The sequence below is a fragment of the Cuculus canorus genome, chromosome 1 (assembly GCF_017976375.1).
Source record: "Cuculus canorus isolate bCucCan1 chromosome 1, bCucCan1.pri, whole genome shotgun sequence".
NCBI lineage: Eukaryota > Metazoa > Chordata > Aves > Cuculiformes > Cuculidae > Cuculus > Cuculus canorus.
This window is the reverse complement of record NC_071401.1, coordinates 15,166,797-15,182,389: the sequence shown is the minus strand read 5'-3', so window position 1 is coordinate 15,182,389 and position 15,593 is coordinate 15,166,797. Positions and strand designations below refer to the sequence as shown.

The 15,593-nt window shown below is 49.8% G+C and overlaps 1 protein-coding gene across 1 annotated transcript; it reads left to right on the top strand.

The window, feature by feature from the left end:
- The first annotated feature begins 2,301 nt into the window (after positions 1-2,301).
- Positions 2,302-15,587, top strand: XRRA1 (X-ray radiation resistance associated 1). The gene is given in 20 exon segments (XM_054050903.1): positions 2,302-2,611; positions 3,609-3,779; positions 4,434-4,506; positions 5,188-5,305; positions 6,163-6,201; positions 6,203-6,286; positions 6,903-7,001; positions 7,144-7,334; positions 8,181-8,225; positions 8,956-9,068; positions 10,041-10,133; positions 10,841-10,956; positions 11,414-11,466; positions 11,469-11,579; positions 11,582-11,671; positions 12,225-12,386; positions 12,514-12,603; positions 13,188-13,276; positions 13,278-13,314; positions 14,135-15,587. Coding segments are annotated over 20 exon segments (2,157 nt in total). The 5' UTR covers positions 2,302-2,386; the 3' UTR covers positions 14,293-15,587.
- Positions 15,588-15,593: the final 6 nt, after the last annotated feature.

The following is a 15,593-nucleotide window of genomic DNA, read 5'->3' as shown; positions in this document are numbered from 1 at the left end:
TGTGTCACCCGGTGGTGGTGAGCGTGAGGCTGGAGGAGGAGGAGGGAGAGGCGTCTTCGGGGCCGCTCTGGGCGGTGGAGGACCGTGAGCTCTATGGTCGTTGGAGGCGGGGGTGAGATTTGGGGGTGCCTGGTGCGGTGCGGGGTGTGCAGGGGTGTGTGAGGGTGCCCACGGGTGGTTTTGGGGGTGTGATGTGTGTGCAGCGGTGTCAGTAGGGTGTGGGAGGGTGCCCAGAGTTGGTTTTAGGGGTAAGTGGGTGTGCAGGGGTGTCTGTGTGTGAATGGGGTGTGAGGGTGGTTTTGGGGGTGGGTGAGTGTGAAGGAGTGCCTGAGTGTCGGTGGGGTGTGGGAGGGTGCCCACAGGTAGTTTTGGTGGTAGGTAGGTGTGCAGGGTTGCGTGGGTGTGCAGGGGTGTGGAAGGGTGGTTTTGGGGTGTGGGGGGTGTAGGGGTTCTTCGGTGTCAATGGGGTTTGGCAGGGTGCCCAGAGGTGGTTTGGATGGGATTGGGTGTGAAGGGGTGTCAGTGTGTGAGGTGGATGTGAGGGGATGCTCAGGGGTGGTTTGGAGATGGGTGGGTGTGCAGGGTTGCTTTGGTGTGAGTGGGGCATCGGAGGGTGCCCATGGGTGGTTTTGGAGGTGATTGGGTGTGAAGGGGCATCAGTGTGTGAATGGGGTGTGAGGGGATGCCCACAGGTGGTTTTGGGTGTGGGGTGTGTGTGCAGGGGTGATTGTGTGTGAGTGGGGTGTGGGAGAGTGCCCAAGGGTGGTTTTGGAGGTGATTGGGTGTGCAGGGGTGTCTGTGTGTTAGTGGGATGTGAGGCGATGCCCCTGGTTGTTTTTGGGAGTGAGTGAGTGTGCAGAGGTGCTTGAGTGTGAGTGTGTGGGGTGTGCCCACAGGTGTTTTGGGGTTTGTGTGTGTGTGCAGGTGTGCAGGGATGTGAGTAGGGCATGAGGAGGTGCCCATGTGTAGTTTTTTGGGAGGGAGGGTGGATGTGCTGGGGTGCACGGATGTGCAGGGGTGTGGGAGGGTGCCCACGGGTGGGTTTGTTCGGAGGTGTCATTGTGGGGGCTGCTAGGGTGGGGTGTGTGCATGCAGGAGTGGGTGTTAGGAGGGTGTACGGATGGCATCGCAGAATCATTTTAGGTTGGAAAAGACCTTTAAGATCGTCAAGTCCAACCATAAAAGAGAATCAGCAGTTTCTTCTGTTCTTCCTTTCCTTGTCATCTTGCAGAAAACAGCTTAGGTGGACATTGCAATGGGGGGAAAACACTTCCCTGACACAAGGAAAAGCATGCCGAATGACCAGACGTGCTACTCTGAAGCTAGCACCAAATCAGTTGGTGAAACAAGGTGGCAAAAGCATTGCAGCCCATGCAAAGAAATGGATTTGTTAAAAAGAAAGGAAAAAATAAAGAAAAGGGTAATTTATCCAGCTTCACCAGACTTCCAAAATACCCAGCAGTGCATCAAAACCAGTTCTAAAGGCATAAGCCAGGCAAGACAATCAGCCTCTTTCTGCATATGGACTGTAACTTTTACTCAACCAAATGTAACTCGGATATAAAGCCCTCTATGTGTCTCTTAGCATACAGTTACCTTCCTGAAAAAGGAAGAGTAAAGCCTGGAAGAGATGGAGAAGGAGAGACAGTGATGACTGCGCATTCAGTGTTTGTGAAGGTGAGTGTGTGTTACATGGCAGGATGAGTGGGAGTGTGTGCGGGAGCGGGGTGTCCTGATGTGCCCTGTGCTGCTGCCGTCTCAGTTTACCGCCAGTGCCAGCATCCACATCACACTGAGCATCGCTGCGCGGTGGTGAAGCACCTGGCAGCTGCCAACGTTGCACATGGCTGCCCTCCCGCTTATATAGGTGCATGAGGATGGTGTGCGCCTGTTGCAGCTACCCCAGATACTGGCACCATGTGGGAACACTGTAGTCCAACTGTGCTGTAATATGTCATAGTGGTGTCCAAGTGTGGAGACGCCATCAGATGGCACTGGGAGGCCATGTCCTGCCACAGGACCAAGGGGCGAGAGCGATGCAGCACCTTTGAAGTTTATTTCTGAAGTTTAGGGAGTAGTGACCTGTGTCGTTCTTTTCCTGGCAGGTCCACAAGCAACAAGGGAAAGGAGAGGGTAGGAGAAAAAGGAATGGGGGGGTGTAAAACAGAAATCTTGAGTCATTGTACAAACCGTCTGACTCATGTACATGCTCGTGCCTACATTTTGCTGTCTTGAGCTGGAAAATAATGCACATGGTCCGGTCACCTCATTTACTTCTCAATTTTAAGAGGTGGTGCCTCCTCATGTGGCCCTGACAGTGTTCCTTTGCCTACAAGGTGGTAACAATTTGTGACTACCCTTAGAAAGAGCTGTTTAAAGCAAAGTGATGTTAGAGCCAATGAACATTTTAACCCCTCTATCTGCTTCCCAGTCACTCCAGGAACACTGCAGTCAGGATGGCTATACAACAGGGCTATATAAAAAGGGTAATGGAAACAACTATGCAGTTAACTGCTTCCCTGCCAGGAACATTTTGCATGTGAGTAAGGAAGGTGACACTTGGAGTACTGCTGGCAAAGTTGCCCTGCAGAAAAATGTCATGACTATGGGGGCAGGCCCACAATCCATTCTATTGTTGGGCCAGATAGAGAGTACATTGAGCTGTGGTTTGCTGTATCAACATCACAGCTGATAACACAGATAACAGTTGATAATAGAACTTAAAACAGTGCCCAGGAAGTCTTAAAATAATTAAAAACTTTGTTAAAATGAAGAGGGAAGGATGTCTAGGGCACACACTAAATGATTGCTCTGGCAGCCATTTCTATGTGCTGGCAGGAGGGAGGCTTCAGGCTGGTGTGTGGATGGCAAAGTGTGGTTCTCCACCAGCTCTTCTGTTCTAGAGCTTTTCTTTTTTCTCTGGGCTTTAAGAGTCACATCTATGAAATGCTTAGAAAGGCAGAAATGTCTTCTAGCTTTTGAGAAGTGGTGGAGAGGTCTACTAGGCTCATCAGGGTTCTTGAGCACAAAACATTCTAGGAGAGGCTGAGGGTGCTGAGCTGTTCGTTTTTTTTTTTTAATCTGGCCAAGAGTTTAAGACTACTTGAAGCTACAAACTCCTCTTATTGGTGGCAAATGGTATAACAAGGCCAAAAATTTCACCTTGGGAGGTTTAGGTTGGATGTTAGGAGTAACTTTGCTGGGAGGAGGTGCAGCTCTAAGACAGGTAAGTCTGGGAGGTAATGGAATTGCTAGACAAAGCCACAACTGACTGATCAGATATTGCTAATGGTCCCACTTTGGGTGAGAGATTGGATTAGAGATCTCCAAAAAGCTCTTCCAGCCCATATTTCTGTATCTGCAACCTATGGCTCCATTAGAATCTATAAAGTAGCTTGTTTCTCCTCTTCCATGCCCTGGCTGTAGCTTTCATATTCCTGTCTTAAACTCATGGTCACTTATCATTTTATAGTTCAGTATTTCCACGTATAGGGCATCTTAAAATGAAGATTTCACTACCGGTCTGAAACACCAGGCAGAGTGCAGCTGCTTTGAGAAGGGCGTGTTTTGAGGGTTGCGTGCTCACCATTCTGTCTCCTCTGCCTCAGTTCATCATTGTGCCGGGGTCTGGGCACTGGATTCTGACATGCAGAGCTACTCCAGAGGCTCTGACTGAGAAAGGGACTACCAGGAAAACACCACAGCAGAGGAGAAAGCCCCCAGAGTCTGCTTCCTTGGAATAAAATACTGAAGACAATGTCCTAGATAAGCTACTTCTGGTGCATGCAGACTTCCTCTGTTATTGCTTAAACTTTCTGATAGCGCTGTGTGGTGCTGGGGAGATCCTGCTGCCGGATGGACTCCGTAGCTGTCTCTCCCTCCCCATCTCCATACTAACTTCTCTCTCCTCTCCACAATCCAGGCCAGCTTTGAACAGGCTTGGATGATTTGTCCTTTTGGATTGTGTCTTCATAACCAAAATCACTTGATCTTCATCAGATGTAGCCCCTTCCCCACTTACATCCCTGCACAAAACACTGTTCAACTCAACTACAACGGGAGTTCAATTTCAGCCTTAGAACTGACTTTTATTTAGCTTCATGACTAACTTGCAATAGGGTTTTGATAGGTTTTTAGTGTCTTTTTAGGGTTCCCTCCTGGTACTGTGATGAATGCAGGGTGTTTGGTGGGTGACAGGTAGGTATGAGATATGGCCAAGGAGCCCTGCCTCTCATGCAGGGGAGGAACGTCAGCAGTGAGGACACAAGAGGGGACTTTGCTTTGGGGCTCAGCTAATCCCAAGTCTTCTGGATGTTGGTCACTGAGGCAGCTGTGCCTTATACACAGACTCTGAAAAAAGGAGAAATCCAGTTGTTTCAGATCAGTTTAGGGCTGGTGTGGAATGTTTGGGTTTTTTTCTTTACATTTTTCAGGACAAAGAGGATGATTTTGGGAAGTTTGATTGTATTGCTGTTATAAAGGCTGCTGAGAACCTGCTGACACTAGGTAAGGGATTGCATTACCAAAAAATAGATACTGCTTTTCAACCCAGGGAAGCTTGTGCTTGTCTGAACACAGGTCTAGAGTTTTACAAAGAGATTTAGATACACCTGCAGCAATTCTTTGCAGAATTGCTTCCTTCCTGTTGATGAACTGAAGTTCTTGCACTAATTCCCTTTATTGTTATGATAATTGTGCGCTGCTCTGGTATCGGTTTCATTATTAGCAAACAAAGCTCTTTACAAGGAAAATCCTCATTTAATATATAGAAGCATGGAATAATGAGATGACTTGTCCTAAAGGCTCTGAAGGATAATGGTAGAACTGAGAGGTGACTCTAAATCCAGTGTCATGGGCTCAGTTAGTTTGAAGAAATAAAAAGGAAATCCATTTATAACTAGCAAAACAAATAAGCTAAACGTATTATCAGTGGCATCAAACAATAATCCAATTAGGGGTGGGAGAAAATGCATGAATGCAGACCAGATGTCTAAGGAACATGCTGGTGAGACATCATGTTTTGTATGGACAAATACTTAAGCAAGCTGGTGTTTTCTTTCAAACGTGCCCACTGATAATACTAGAGCTCTCATTCTTGCTGGTTTTGATCCATTCTAGACCCAGATGACACATGGCTTGTTCTCTTACTACTGTTTCTCACTTACTGGAACATTTCCACCCTTATAGAGCCATTTTGGAAGTTTTCAGGACTGTGGGAACTGGAACTTTCCTTGAATAGACTAAGAGATCTGGAAATCACTGCTAGAGATTTCCTGCATTTGGAAATAGGTTGGGAAGGATCTGAGCCCTTATTCATCTCCTGCCAGCTGTTACAAGAAGCCTACATGTGGTGTTGACGTATGTCCCTGCAATGTAAGCTCTCTGAAACCTCAGGGTCATTCTCTCTTCTTGCTTCCTTGTGACTCTGGGTTGACCTTTCTGTTGTGTCCCTCAAGGACCTTGTTTCCCCCTGCACAGCAATCCCTCAAAAGTCCCCACTGCTCAGCCCCTTGCCGCAGAACTCCCATTTTCCCTGTGATGGGCCACTCCCTTTGCTGTAGGATCCTTTCTCTGCAATGTGTCAGTCACCTGTGGCATGGGTCACCTCCCTGATGCTCTGTGGTCCCCAGCAGGTCCCCATCCTCCTTCACACTGTGCTCTACTTCTCTGCAATCCTTCTTCTCTCCAGGCAGTTTCTGCAGTTTACCCAACCCATAGGCTGCATTTCTAGCATAGCAAAAGGGTCAGTTTGTTTTTTCTTTAAAAAAGACACAACATGGATCCTAAGAATAAGCAATCCCATGCCTGGGGTGATAGCTGTGGTTGTCCTCTCCCTCCAGTTTGAAGTCCCTGCCTTGGAGAGCTCAGGCTCTGGCTTAGCTCTACTGGCCTTATCTAGGCTTGCTGTCTTTGAGGAGAGACCTTTCTCCTCGCTGTGGTCTTATGAGTAGGGCACCAGCCTAGAGCACTTCTGACAAGGTGCAGTGTCTCACCAGTGTAATTGAAGTCCCTGCAAGTCAGAGATGCTCACAGCATCAATTTAGGGCAGTTGGTAGCATGACTGAAAGTCTCCTGTAAATATTTAATGTCTACCTGGGAAAGCCATCAGAGATTGTTCTTTGCTCCCGGGGACTGTTTCTTCTCTTTCCCTCAGGGTATGAGTCTCTCCTACAACGATTTATCCCCTGAGGATATCTGGACATCTGTTCCAGCTCAAGATCCTTCACTTGACAGGAGCTTTGGACAGGCTTTGGTCCCTGCCTCTGGACCTGGCAGGTTCATGGGAGTGAGCACACACTGCATGCAATGCTTCGGCTTGGCGAGGCGCTGCCGGCATGTCAGAAGGATGCACTGGGCAGGCAGGCAGGGTGATGGAGCAGCAAGGGTGACAAGGCAGTGGTGAGTGGCCTGGGATTTATCAGTTTGGGCAGCAGAGCTCTTCCCTTGCAAACTGAAAGACCAAATAACCTAATGGCCAGTGCTGCGTGACAGGGAAGTGTTATCGCAGCTCAGTTCCAGATCACCCAGAGCATCTGCTGTCATCAGCAGCTAGAGAGGAACAGAGGGCAGAGATTCAGCAGCCACTGACAGACCGATCCACGTGAGTGGGGTGCTATTTATTTGTCAATTAAACCCTTCACATATAGCTTAGCCACGCTTAGTTGCCACGCCAAGGTATCCACTGTTTGCCATTGTTGGAGATAAGATGCTGAGCTAGATGGTAGTTTGGACTGATTCAATTTTGCTGCTTTTAGGTAGGATATAGTTTTTCTATTTAAAGAAAGAAAACAGTCCCAACCCAGTCTCCTAGTGGATACATCTATCCCCAGTGACTGCAAATGAAGTGTTTCTCACCTGTCTTTACTTGAGTGAATTATTAATGAGCCTTCTTGTATCTGCAGCTCTGCTTGTTTAAGGTTTCCGGCTCTGGAGGTCTTGTCACTGGATGACAGTCATCTGTCACACCCCAGCACCTTTGTGAGCCTGTCTTGTCTCTGCTGGTAAGGAAGCACCTGGCAGCGGATGGCACCAGCTTTCAGGGGCTGGCAGCTGCCTCTGTCAGCTGTTGCACAGCAGCAGGCTTAAAATGAAACCCAAAATCTTTGTGATTCACTCAGCTACTTCCCTGTTTTGTCTTTCTAGTACTGCAAATGGGACCGAATGGAAGCAAACAGTCTTCTGCAAAGCACAAGCTGGCCAAACCTGGTGGGTGGCTGATTTCCAGGTCCGATTTGAGAAATGGCAATTGCTTTCTCCATTTTCCCTTCTTTGCCTCAGATTCATTGTTATTCCAGTGCAGCAGGACAAGGAAAGCTGTGGATCAGCTCCCTCTATTTAATATGAGCTTTATGATTGAGCGAGAGTAGTCACTGGCTGGAGTGGGTAGCAGGTTGGTGTAGCTCACGTGCCCCTCGGCTGGCCTGTGCTGGGTTTGGGAACAGCACAGAGATCTTCTGATGTTCCCGTGGTGCTTCCAGTACTGCCAGCTGGAGGTGGGAATTGGGTCTGTCTTGTTGCCCTGGCTTTGTCAAGACATTCCCAGAGGAAACTGTGCATTGTCTGCAGTGTCTCTGAGAGCAGAGGGGGAGTGGGTGAGGTTTAGGCTACAGGGCTGGAGTGTGGAGGTTTGGGTTTCTTGCCCTAAGCCCTCTTGTGACCTTGGGCAAGTGCATTGCTGATATTATTACTTCCATGTGAAGGCAGAATATTGTTAGGGAATCCCATTAGGACTGCAGCTCTTCAGAGCCCTGGGTAATTCAATAAACTGCCAGGATGTCTCCTTGTCTGTTAAATCCTCATCAAGAGACGAACTAGAGCTAGGTCACCCTTGGGCTGGTGCGGGGGACTGAAGACACAGGTCTTCAGGGTCCACACTGGCTTGTGCCAAGGACTGAGCCTGTGCTTGGGATTTGGAGAAGAAGGGTTATGGGGCGGTGCGATGCGGGTGTCGCAGATGGCTCCGCACGGCTGCTGGGAAGCCCAGTGAGGAGTCAGATCGAGGGCCAGTCCCTTGCCTTGCAGGTGCCGAGATGAACAGATGGCCACGTGCACACACTGATAGCAATCGTGGAGTTTCTCATTTATTTCCTCTTCCGTGGAAGAAGAAGCCTCCTTAACACTGCTGGAGCTGGCCAAGCACTAAGTTTCAAGGCCCTCACTTTGCTTGTGTTTCATTGCAGAGGTAATTTTTAATTACGGCTCTCAGGAACACCCATTGCTGGTAAGAACCATTGGCTGATCCATGATTTGGAGTGTGCACTCAAGAAATTCCCTTCAAGCCTCTTGGCTGAGTTTCAATAGGCCTGTGGATACAGCCAGGACGCTGGGTGCCTACTGCTTGCAGCGAGTATTGTCTCAACAAGGAGATCAGGAGCACATTTTCTCATACCAAGGAATGCCAGAGCTTAAATTTAGGTAACTTTCAAATAAAAGCCGGGTTGCTGTTTGCTTGTGACTGTGTGCCCTCCCTGCACGGGGAAGTGTTTTCTGCAGCTCAGGAGGGCACTGAAACTCAGGAGCTGGCAGTTAATTCATCCTCAGCACTGTCATCTTCCACCCCCACCACTTTATTTACATGGTGTTCTTCAAAATTGGGTCTTTTAAGCCAAAGACCTTGATTTTTATTAGAAATTGAGGAAAGGGTTGAGTTCAGAGATGCTGAGTTCTCACAGCATGTTCTAGCATAACACACACATACAAGCACATACAATGCTCCCTGGGAACACAGCTGCTTCATCCCGAGCCCGCACACATTTCAGTGCTGGATGATTGACATAACTGGTTTGACATAATGCTGGTGCGTTTGACATAACTCCCTGTAGGGCTCCCACAGCCACACAGAGCACAAAGCAAGCTACCATGAAACAACCTCTCACTGGAGGTGTCTCCTGCCATCAGAGCCTCAGGAGCAGTGTCTCTGCTCACCCTCCTCCTCCTCTCTTTAAGTCTTTCTCTTCTCCAGGGAAAGAGATCCATCTGCCTTTAAGTCTCTGCCAGCTCCTTCCACATGCAGGGATGTTTGTGCCCCCTTTTCTGACCTGAAGCATTATAGCCTGGCCTTCGACAAGGTGATTTGGGTCTTGTGGTTCCACATTTGTGTATAGATTCAGCTGCTTGAGCCCAGCCTTACTTTCCCTGGGGGACAGCCTTGGCCTTTAGCTGCCACCGCAGAAGGGCACGGCTCTCTCCAGCTCCTGTGCCCACCTGCCAGCCCACGGGGATGTGTCAGCCAGGATTTCTCAAATAGGATAGGACGCCTATTTAGGCAGCTGAATTGCACCCAGCTCGCCTAAACCCTTCCACATTCAGGGATTTAGTTGGCAAAGGGGCTATGTAAAGGAACACCCTCCCCTGGACTGATCCTTTGCTGGAGATCCCTGGTAGATGGTGATGCCTCATTGAGAACTTAGTGCTGTTTTAGTGCTAGGTTACACCTATCTGCTGAGCCACACCAGGTTCTCAGTGTGCCCCACCAGACAAATAACACACATTCATTTCACTTCCCCTTCTTGATGCTTTTGGCTCCTGCCCTGGCTTAACTCATGCTGCTTCCCAGGCGGGTAAGCTGACAGCTCTGAGCTCCCACGGCTCAGCAAGGGGCACCCACCCTGGGATGTGGTGGTGGTGGCTCTGCGTGCTTGCTGAGTGATCTCTGCTGCTGTTTCCATGGGTCATCACCTTGTTTTGGTCATTGCCTTGTTGGTGAGCTGGTTTCTGGCTGCCGTACCCTGGCCAGGCTGGGGTTTGGACAGCAGGGTGGAGAGGCAGGACTTTTTTCTTGCTTTTTTCCTTACTCATTGGAGGCACCAGACCTTTCACTACAGCAGGCAGGAGAGAGGAGCACTGCCTCTGCCCTCAATACTCTCAGGCATTGCTGGTTAAGTGATGCCATCTCCCTCCTTCCCACTGTACATATCTGCCCAGTGCCAGGGTCCCCACGCATTGGAGGGTTGGGCTTTGATGGAGGGTTGAGATGAAACTCTACAGCCTCCGGCATGACTCAGTGTTTAGAGCAAACAACAAGCTATTTTATCTTGCAGATTGCAGATGAGGCAGGTCTCTTACCTGTGGCTTTCTTTATGTGCCTGAAGGAGCTGACATTTCACACTACCCTCTCGGCACCTCCCAGAACAGTGCAGTTTGAGCCTGGCTCCACGGAGGAAATCCTGCTTTGTCCCTTCTTTGTGGTCAGTTGTCTGGGACAAGGGCCACATTGTCTTTCAGTGTTTGGACACTCCTGTCAGCCTGGTTCTGGCCCAGGTCTTCACGGAGGTACTTTAACCATTGCTGTTCTCTGCAGAGCAACACTGCTCTTGCAAATGCTGTTAATGCTCTGCTGCTGCTCCTGACCCCATCAAAGTCCATTGCAGCCCATCCATGACTGCAGCAGTGCAGTCTCAGGCTAAATTTTTCTCCCCAAATAGTGGTTATTGCACGAACAGCTTGCTTGAAGCTGGTCTAGGTTTCCTCCTGCAGCAGCTTTCTGAGCAGGAGGGATAAACCCCAAATGTGCCTATGGCCTTGATAGGCAATGTTTGAAGGTAGCCAGAAGAATATTGATGAAACGTTGTGATGGTGTCCATCTCTGCACAAGCTACATATAGACTAGTAAATAAAACAGGTCAGGAACGCTCCTCTGAACTTGGTGGCAAGCAGCTCAGTCCAATGTATGTCTTTAGAGCTCAACCATCTCCCTACAAATCCGTGTGACTTCCACTCTCGTCTCTGAGCTGAGCCTGGGGTTAGTTGGCACAGGCCAGAGTGTGCTGCTAGTGAAGGAGTGGGACATGAGCTCTCCACCATCTGCCTGCAGCTCTGGTCAACCTCTGCCTCTGCACAGAAGCTGCCTCTGCTGACCCAGTTCCTCCAGCACAGTCTGGGGATTAAACTTGTCTGACAGAAGAGCCTAGCCACAGAGAGGTGGCCCCTCTCCATCCCTCTCAAAGCCACCTGCAGGATAAGCAGGGATGTGCCTCGGCAGTGCAAGGTTTTTTCTGCCTAAGGCAGGGATGAAACCTTTGCTGCAACATTCATAACAGGATTGCCTGGGAACCAGCTTGCTGGGGAACATAGGAAGACCTGATGGGACACATGGATCCCAGCAGTGTTGGAAGGATGGAGCGAAGGGTGGGAAAAACTGGAGATACTTTGCTCAGGATGAGGTTGGGGAGTCCAACCACCCTGTTATTGCTGTCCCAGGCAGGGTTTATTGCTGAGTTTTTAGATTCAGCCCTGCTCATTGGCCTTGGTTGAGGGATCCTATGGGACTGAAGCTGCTCTCAAGGTGTCCCTGGAACCAGGGTTGCGCTGGTCCTCCCTGTTCCATAAAGACCAGCCTCCAGCTGCCAGACTGGATCCCACACGGACAGTTGTGGCAGTGTGCATGGATGTCAGTTGTGCCCCCTCCCCCCTTGGTAACATCACATCTCCCTGAAGTCACAAAGCAGCTGCTGATTCTGGAAACTCCTTCCAGACCTTTCTGTGGAAACCGCTCCCAGCTGCAGTGAATGTAAGAGATATTGCAGCTCTGCGTCTGGTCCAGCTGCTGCCCACCATCAGACCTGGGACCCCTGCTGGACAGAGCTGAGGGAGGTGAAAAGTGACTCCAGGCCTCCTCCTGGCCCACCTGAGGAGGACATTGCGTCCTTCTTCTTGATGCAGGTGAGGCCAGGCCATGAGCATTCAGGACTTGTGGGCTTGTCATAGATAGATCTTTCTTTCCTAAGTGAATGAATGGTGTGCACATGCTGTGGATGCCAATGGTTATAACCCTCCTTCAGCTGCAAGAGATTTAAGGATGGAAGCACTAGCAAGACTCATAAATTGAGTGTTGCAACCAAGAACAAGAAATGAATGTCACATTTTCCCTGATGCCATGGGCTGTGCTGTGTTGGGGAGTATCTCCATGTAGGGGGGCTCATCAGTCCAACACGGTCCCCACAGCATCTGCTGGAAAACACCCTCCTAGAGCTTGCCAGGACAGCTTTTGACTTGAATTCCTTGAGAACCTTAAGATTATCAGGGGGAAAAAAAAGTCTGCACTAGGATGTGGATGGCCCCTCTCTCCTCTGTGCCTGGTCCTGCTGAACACAGATGGGATGAAGTGGTGGCTGCATGGTTCAGTGCCCCTGGGATAGACACAGTAGTACCGGCTCTGGATGACTCTATCAGCTTGACTGGTAAGAAAGGGCTCCGATGACTTTCTTTATTTTGTTGCTTTGAAGCGGCGGATGCATCCAGACCCTGGCTGAGACCCATGGCAGAGGGCAGGCTGGAGAAGAGTGAGTAGAGGCAGGAAGGAAGCTCCCAACTGGTTCCAGAGTGATACAAAGGCTATGAGGAGCTTCTCAGTGGGGACAAAGACCTGCATTTTATTGAACCAGCTGGTGACTGAAGACAGCAGAGGGCTCCTGCTTAGAAAAGACTTGGCAATTTGGTGAGCAGTATGGTCCACTCTGACTAAGAAAGATGCAGCAAGGGCTTTTATTGTACCATCTTCCCTCTGGTTCCTAGGAATACAGAAGAATGTGCAGGTGCTGTACTATATCCTGAAACACCCCTTGCTTTACCAGGACACCAAACCACAGCTGGACAGTATAAAGCGCTGAAGCTCTGAAGGGAGAACGGTTGCATCTCTATCTGGATCAACCCATATGTTTGGGTGGATGCTGAGAGCCTGAGCACGGCCTTGGCTCCATTTGCTGTCCCCAGAGCCTCACTGTTCTCTCTCCCTCGTGGCATGGTGTACGCAGCCCCATGGGATCCGACCTGCAGGCACAGGGCAGCTCAGCACACTGGGGCTGATAAACAGCAAAGAGCCGTGCTAGACCCTGGGCAGCACAGGGGGGGGGAATTGCTTCTCATGAACATCCAGGATAAAGCCAGCCCTATCCCAAGGGAGGCAGAGGAACTCACCTTCGAGTTGGGTCTGTGGGATGGACTATAGTAGAACTACAGTCCCTGAATCCACTGCACTGCTCTGGGGTCACAAAAAGCTGCTCCAGTGTTGCTCAGTAAACCTATAATCTTAAATCAGTGTCAAAACTGGACCAGCTTTGTCCAAAGGAAAAAAAGAGACATCTCACCTACCTCGTGTAGAAACACTGGCCCATGTTGTTTAGGAGATGGGGCAGGAAAAGGAGATAGATGATCATCATCCTGGAGGGTGGAGGGGAGGCATCATGCAGCCTCCTGGTCTTCCTTGCACCATGGGAGGATGCCTGGCCCTTGTGCCCAAACAACAAAAGCAGAGGTCCTGGAAGGGATCCTTATGGCTAATAAGAAACACATCCACCATCACCGAAGTTCCCTTAGGTGTGTTCCTGTATTCCTAGTCTCTCCTGTTGATGGCACCCCAGAGACAGGGGACAGGGCCAGAATCTGAACATAAAGGTATCCTTGAGCTGGTGGGGCTCTGGGGTGAAGCTGAATTGGGAATGGAGAGTCCCTCTGTTACAGTGGACTCATGCCATATCCCTGTAGAGAGGACAGGGGCTTTTCCTGCTGAACACCGTTAGCCCACCATGAGGCTGGACTCCAGCCCTCTGGCTAGTGTTTAACAGAGGGGTAAATGCAGCACAGACACTGCTGGGGTCCCTTGGATCCACAGCTGGATAAATCACACCCCAAGTCCAGCTGGTGGGAGAATGGCCTTAAAATAAAAGTTGTTTTGCTCCCGAGATGAAGCAAGACTCATGTCTCCAAGCACTGGCCATGTTTTTTCTCCATCCCAGCCCTGTTAGTGGTACAATCCTGACCTGTGCCAGCAGGACCTGGCTACTACCCACTGCTGTTTCTTTTCCCTGCATCAACCAGGCAAAAAGAGGAGGAAAGAGAGGCAAGAAATTAAGGCACCTTTTGCAAGCTACAGTAAGACCCACTGCCCAGGCTTGAGTTCAGCATATCTATCTTCACTCTTGAGTTGCTCAAGACCACTGGTAGCTTTTCAGGCTCCTGTGTTTTGTGTGGGCACCAGCATAGAGCTGGAACCCAGCAGCTACCTTTGTGGCTCCCCCACAGTGGTGTGCCCCATGCAGGACTGCGAGAAAGCTGGGGATGCTGGTGGGCAGAAGCATGGGAGAGAAGATCAAATATCGCCGCCAAGGAGCTGTCCTGTCACTCTGGCCTTTTCCAGTGTCTGTTTTTTAAAGGAGGAAATCCAGCCCCAGGGCATACTGGGAAGCATGAAGGCTGATGGAGGAATTCCAGGAGGTGTTTGAAATCCCTGTGCAACCTTCAGTGAGATTGCCAGGTCACTGCAGCTGCAGCTGCCAGGGAAGAGAGTGGCCATGAGTCTACTCAAAGTTTAGTCTGCAGTATATCCAGGGGCTGAGTGGGGCATCCCACACTTTGGTCCACCTAGATAAAATGTACGTTATTTTGTAACTTGTTTGGAGCCATTTTTCCCTGCTGAGGTTGGAAAATTCAGTGTGGTGACAAGATTAATCTCCAGCTTTCAGGCAATGACTTCCAGCTTGGAAGCATGGATGCAGCCACAACGCTGCCGTGACAGCACATGAAAACCATGCCTGCTGACTGATGGGCTCTGCGCTTCCTGGAAAACACAGTATGCTCACCCATCACTGTGCAAAAACTGACTTGTAAGAAAAACTGCTGTACCCTCTGGGCATGCAGGGAGGTTCTGGCCAGCAACGAACAGGGCAGAGAGTGCTGTGGCTGCTCCTTCCCGCTATGAGCATGGCTCATGACGGGGCTCTGCCTGCGCTGACTGGTTGTACGAGGAGGACTCATGGGTGAGCAGCAACACTGCCTCCACTAATGGAGTGCCAAGCTAATACAAGCTCCCTGGTTCTCTCAGCGCTCACCTCCTATCCCAGTGTTGGTCTGTGCCACAGCCAAATGCTGTGGAAAATCTGCTTCACACCAGGGCGGTGCTGCTCAGGGAAGCCCTGAGCACGGAGCCTCATCCTGCCACAGGTACATGCCTGACCAGCTGGACCTGAATGTGCTCAGGGAGCTGAGCGGGGCACAAAACAGTTATTAACCCTCCATATCCATCCCCCTGTTTGGCTCCCCTAAAAACCAGCTGCCTCAATGCAACCACAGGGGTTGGGACCAAGTGATGGAGAGCAATGGAGAATGTTCACTCCACACGGGCTTTTTACCTACATGAAAAATGTCAATATACTCACCTTCACGTTCTTTTTCCATGCAAAACATTACTCGGCAACCTCAATCAGCCAAGCGCAACTGTAACTCATTCAACACAGGCAGCAGTAAGATCCTGCTTGTTCCCAAGCGCAGCAACTTCAGCAGAAACAGGTCAGAACTGTAAGAACACTGTCAGAACCTGATTTTATTCTGTTTTAACCTTGGCCTTTGTCCTGCAGTTAAAGTCCTTCTTGCTGTTAAAATGTACACGTTATTTGTACACAGTTGGCATATTTCTGGTTTGTGACAGTTTTTTCACAAGCAGGTATTACTCTGTTCCAAATAGCAGAAGCCACAACATGACAGACATCTGCATGTCATTTTACCCACACGTTTTACACATGCAAGTTGAGTTCTTCAGCAACTTCCATTGCTTTTTAAAACATTCGGATGAAGTCATGGTGGTTCAGCTGAGACCCAAA